Source organism: Suricata suricatta, chromosome 13, assembly GCF_006229205.1.
Source record: "Suricata suricatta isolate VVHF042 chromosome 13, meerkat_22Aug2017_6uvM2_HiC, whole genome shotgun sequence".
Taxonomy (NCBI): Eukaryota; Metazoa; Chordata; class Mammalia; order Carnivora; family Herpestidae; genus Suricata; species Suricata suricatta.
In genome coordinates this window covers 5,676,906-5,682,158 of record NC_043712.1, presented here as the reverse complement: position 1 = coordinate 5,682,158, position 5,253 = coordinate 5,676,906, and the positions used below count along the sequence as shown (strand labels likewise).

At 66.8% G+C, this 5,253-nt stretch overlaps 1 protein-coding gene across 1 annotated transcript in view; it reads left to right on the top strand.

Annotated features, from left to right (window-relative positions):
* Window positions 1–5,253, top strand: part of USP20 (ubiquitin specific peptidase 20) — a 37,702-nt gene that overhangs the window by 29,244 nt on the left and 3,205 nt on the right. The window contains exons 17-25 of the mRNA XM_029921062.1: window positions 168–201; window positions 364–409; window positions 875–1,055; window positions 1,132–1,258; window positions 1,842–2,011; window positions 2,092–2,173; window positions 3,019–3,127; window positions 3,960–4,062; window positions 5,132–5,249. Of these exons, the coding sequence (XP_029776922.1) occupies window positions 168–201; window positions 364–409; window positions 875–1,055; window positions 1,132–1,258; window positions 1,842–2,011; window positions 2,092–2,173; window positions 3,019–3,127; window positions 3,960–4,062; window positions 5,132–5,249 (970 nt within the window). The remainder of the gene's footprint in view (window positions 1–167; window positions 202–363; window positions 410–874; window positions 1,056–1,131; window positions 1,259–1,841; window positions 2,012–2,091; window positions 2,174–3,018; window positions 3,128–3,959; window positions 4,063–5,131; window positions 5,250–5,253) is intronic.

Genomic DNA, 5,253 nt, shown 5'->3' with positions numbered 1-5,253 from the left:
CCCTCTCTCTCCCTCCATCCCTCTCTCCCAGCCTGTGTGCCCTTAACCCTGAAGTGAGTCTCTTGCAGGCAGCCTCTTGGGTTGTGTCTCGTCAGCACAGATCGTTATGTCCACGTCTGTTCCCATTTCCTGTCCCCGCTAACTGTTGTCTGCACTTACTGCCCTAGGTGACAACATGTACAGCTGTGAACGGTGTAAAAAGTAAGTGTGTGCGTCCCGGGGCCCCTCCCCAGCTTCCCCTCCCCACGCCCGTCCATCCCCCAGGGAGTCTGACCCTGACCTCACGGGTGTGAGCGCGTCGGGAGGGCGCCCCCCCGCCCCCACACCGGACGCTCACCGCTTCCCGCCCGCTCTCCCCGCCAGGCTGCGCAACGGGGTGAAGTACTGTAAGGTGCTGCGGCTGCCCGAGGTGAGTGGGGCGGCTTCCTGCCTGAGGAAGCCCGGGGGCGGTGTCCCCTGCTGGCAGGTGGCTTGGTCCCTCCCTCAGCTCCTCCTGCCCTGTGCCTCGAGGCGCGTGTGCCGGGGCGGCGCCCAGCAGGGTGGGGACGCCTGAGTGCCGTCTGCAGGCCCTGGCGACTCGCGGGACCAGGTCGGCTCCCGCGTGGGGCTCTTCCCTGGGTTGCGGGGGCTCAGTGGGTGTGCTCCGTCGCCCGCCTGGACCTCTGGAAGGCTCCAGCTACTACGCTCCTTGTTTTTGCCTGGACAGCAAGACCTGAGTGGACCGGACGGTGGGCTAGCGGGTGTCCCAGAACCCAGCCTCGAGACCCCGTCTGGTTGCCAGGGCTCCTAGGGCCCCAGCCGGCCCCGCACCAACACCTGCCTGGTCCCCCCAGATCCTGTGCGTCCCCCTGACACCTGCCCCCGGTCCCCCCAGATCCTGTGCATCCATCTAAAGCGCTTTCGGCACGAGGTCATGTATTCGTTCAAAATCAGCAGCCACGTCTCCTTCCCCCTGGAGGGACTCGACTTGCGTCCATTCCTTGCCAAGGAGTGCACGTCGCAGATCACCACCTACGACCTCCTCTCCGTCATCTGCCACCACGGCACTGCGGGCAGTGAGTCTGGCCCCCTTGCCCCTCCCCGTCCCCGCTCTCTAGGGCGCCTGTGACCGGCCCGCCCCTCCCGCCGCAGGTGGTCACTACATCGCCTACTGCCAGAACGTCATCAACGGGCAGTGGTACGAGTTTGACGACCAGTACGTCACCGAGGTCCACGAGACGGTGGTGCAGAATGCCGAGGCCTACGTCCTCTTCTACAGGTGGGGGGGGGCTGTGGGCGGGGCGTGTGTGTGTGTGTGTGTGTGTGTGTGTGTGTGTGTGTGTGTGTCTCGGGGCGGGTGGAGCCTGGAAGGGAAGGGTCCCAGGCCTGGGCTGCTGTGGGCGGGGCGTGTGTGTGTGTGTGTGTGTGTGTGTGTGTGTATGTGTGTGTGTCTCTCAGGGCGGGTGGAGCCTGGTAGGGTCCCAGGCCTGGGCTGCTGTGGGCATGTGTGTGTGTGTGTGTGTGTGTGTGTGTGCGTGTGTCTCGGGGCAGGTGGAGCCTGGAAGGGAAGGGTCCCAGGCCTGGGCAGCAAGGGTTTCAGTCTGGAGGAAAGAGCCCTGAGGCCTAGGCGGGAAAGTGGGGGGCCCAGGAAGTTGAGTTTGGTCCTCCTGGGGTGGTCCTCTGGGAGAGGCCGGTGGCTGGAACCCCGGCAGGGGCGGGGCTGCTGAGACGCTGGGGTGGCCAGGGCCTCTGGCAGGGGTGCTCCGAACTCACCCCTGGCGGGTGTGGCTGCTGCCCCTGCACGGAGTGAGCCCCGGCACAGCTGCCCCTAATTCTCCCGCCCCGCCTCGCCCCTGCCCCAGGAAGAGCAGCGAGGAGGCTGTGCGGGAGCGGCAGCAGGTGGTGTCCCTGGCCGCCACGCGGGAGCCCAGCCTGCTGCGCTTCTACGTGTCCCGAGAGTGGCTCAACAAGTTCAACACCTTCGCGGAGCCGGGCCCCATCGCCAACCACACGTTCCTCTGCCCCCACGGAGGTGAGGGCGCCGCCCCTGCGGTCGGGCACGGGGCGGGCGGCTGAGCCCCCAGCTCTCCCTCCTCCCGCCTTCCTCTCCAGGCATCCCGCCCAACAAGTACCACTACATCGACGACCTGGTGGTGATCCTGCCCCAGAACGTCTGGGAGCACCTCTACAGCAGGTAGGGAGCCCGCGCCGGCCGGGAAGGAGCTCGGGGGATGGAGGCCACCGCGGGCCCCACGCCGTCCTCCGCGGGGCAGAGCAGCACAGGGGCGGCTCCGAGGGCTCCTCTGGCGCGTGACCTGCCCGCCGGTGGGCGTCCCGCCCGACGCTTCCGGTCAGGAGGGGCAGAGAACTGGCTGGAGCAAAAGCAAGCGTGTCGGTCCCTGTCACCGAAAGCTCTGTGAGGGCTGGCTCAGGGCAGGCCCAGCTCGCGTGGCCCTCGGGCCCAGGTGGCTGTGCAGACGCCGTGCCCAGCACGCGCTCAGACGGGTCGGGGAGGCCTCTCCCAGGGCAGGCTTTGCCCCGTCTGCTGGCAGCTCAGGTGCGGACTGCGCCTGGTTGGAGGTGGGCGGGCCGGAGCCCCCCAGGGAGATGTGTCCCCATATCCTGGGGGATCCACCCTCCTCCCTGCAGAGGGACAAGTTCTGTGTCCCTCTGACATTGTCCTTAGGGTCTGGCCGGGTGGGCTCTTGGGCACAAGGCCTTCTGGCCCGCAGCCAAGAATCCCTTCGTCCTTTAGCCGTTAAGCATCTATCTGTGACCCACCTACGCCGGGGCAGGCCCTGTGCAGGGGTGGGGCTGGTACACAGGGACCCTTGCCAGGCTGGCGAGGAGGATAGAAAAGTGCAGGGCTGCACCCCGGGCACCCAGGGCCAGAGAGCCTCCCCAGAGGAGGAGAAGCCACGCGGAGGGCATTAATGGCTCCCTGGCCCGTCTGCTGCCTCGCCTGCTGGAACCCGCCCCTCAGGCTCGCTCACTCTCTCTCCCTCCCTCCCTCTCGCCACTCCCGGTACCCCCGTGCAGGTTTGGGGGCGGCCCTGCCGTGAACCATCTATACGTGTGCTCCGTCTGCCAGGTGGAGATAGAGGCGCTGGCCAAGCGCAGGCGGATTGAGATCGACACCTTCATTAAGGTGCGTGCGGGGGGGGGTGGGGCGCTCTGGCCTCTGCTGGGGACACATGGGGGTTTGGGGACTGAAGAACTGAGTGCAGTCAGCCTCTATTTGGAGGACACGTTCTGTGGGGAGAACAGAGTGGCCAGAGGATTAGAAAACATCTTAAGATTTTACTAACAGGAGGGCCGGGTTCAGGAGGCTCCACCTGCCTGGTGTGCTGTTAAGCCACGGGCATGGGGCTCCAGGCCGATGATTCCTTGTCGTGGGGCCTGGACTGCAGGTGATGGGACAGTTAGCATCCCAGGCCTCCTGCATGCCAGCGATGGGAAAACCGCCTCTGGGCGCTGGCAGCGTCCCTGCCCCCTCCCACTGAGAACCACGGGCTCCCCGCCCTGGCAACAGAAAAGCGTGTTAAGTGAGAAAATCAAGTGGCGGCAGGACCCAGGACGACCCAGTGTAGGAGAGGGGCAGGGTGGTGGGAGAAGGCAGGCGGGCCGGCCCCGGGCACACCCCCACCGGGGATGGGGACCGCCTGTCACTCAGTAGCAGACGTGTGAGTGAAAGGTGTTAAAGGACACCTCGCTCTGTGCCCACGAGAAAACGGCGTGTCAGAATCGTTAACGAGGGAGCAAGGGGCCGCGTTCTGTGAAGTGGGGGCGTCTCTGAGGGGTTAAAGTCCTTGCAGAGAGATCGGAGCGGCGGGGCCGTGGGCACTGTTCCTTGGAGCTAGGCTGGGACCCCGCGGTTTGCAACCGGAGTGTGTGGCGTGCCCCGGGAGCGCAGGGTGCAGGTTGGTGGGGTGCTGGGGCCGTCTGGCTGACCCTCCCCTCCGCTCCCTGCCCTGGCCCAGCTCAACAAAGCCTTCCAGGCTGAGGAGTCCCCCGGTGTCATCTACTGCATCAGCATGCAGTGGTTCCGGGAGTGGGAAGCCTTTGTCAAGGGCAAGGACAATGGTGAGTAGAGCCCGGGCCTGGCTCTCCGCCCGCCGGGAGGGCCCTGGGGCCCCAGATGTGCTGGGAGGGTCCCAGGAGGTGGGTGAGGGGGCGCCCAGGGTCTGTGGGTGCCCAGCAGGTTTGGGGTGCTGCCCCCTCAGGTGAGCACCCGCCTCCTGCAGGAGCAGAGAGCACGGGTGTTCTTCCGGCTCCAGGGCTGGGGGCGCTGTCCCCACCGGGCTCGCCGGGCCAGACCCCCCAGTCAGTGCCCCGGAGCCCGGCCTTCTTGTTGCAGCAGGACCGCAGCTGCCTCGCTCTGCCCCTTCCCTCCCGTCCCCCGTCCCTGCTGCTGCCCAGATGAGGCCGTTCAGTCCTCCCGCCAGGCCCTTCCCTTTGGGGGTTCTCTTGCCCCTAGTACTAGGTTTTAGGGGATGGATGGGGCCTGGCAGAGTCGGCCGAGCCCAGCGGGTCCTGGGAATGGGACGCTGGCCTTTTGGGCATAAGCTCCAGCCAGGCCCCGGGGAGAGGGGAGGGGGGGACCTCACTGCCATCCAGCCCGTGCCAGGCTCAGGGTCCCAGGGACCCCCCCGAGGCCTCCCTTGTGTTGCTGGAGGCCGTCAGGCTTGCCTCCGGTGGAGACCCAAGCTCGGGAGCTGCAGCCCCCCCCCCCTGCCCCCCCGTGGGTCTCAGCCGTACCTCCTACCAGCTCTTGCCTGTTCCTCCCGTGTCTGTGACCGGCTCCCGGACCAGGTGCTTGAGGATTCCATGAGGTTTCCGGAAAGGGTGCTCAGCGCCTGGCAGCTGCCACCCACAGGGAGAGGTCTGCAACTAGTCCCCAAGTCCCTGAGGTCCCCTCTGCAGGCTTCAGGGATGCTATGCATCCCTTCTGGCTCTCAGACTTCCGTGGATGAGCATTTGGTGCTCAGGCACCCGCCCTGGGGAGGACGTCACACTGACCCCCGCCCTGAGCCCCCGGACAGCCTCTCGGGAGCCATGGGTGAATGGCTCTTACCTGTTGAGAGGAGGAGCTGGGGTTTCCTCCCACGGCTGCAGAGGCCCGAGGCACTGAGCCTGCGCGTGTCTGTTCCAGAGCCCCCCGGGCCCATCGACAACAGCAGGATCGCACAGGCCAGGGGAAGCGGCCACATCCAGCTGAGGCAGGGTGAGTCCCGCCGGCCCCAGCCCTGGCCTCCCAGGCCAGCCAGGCCCCCC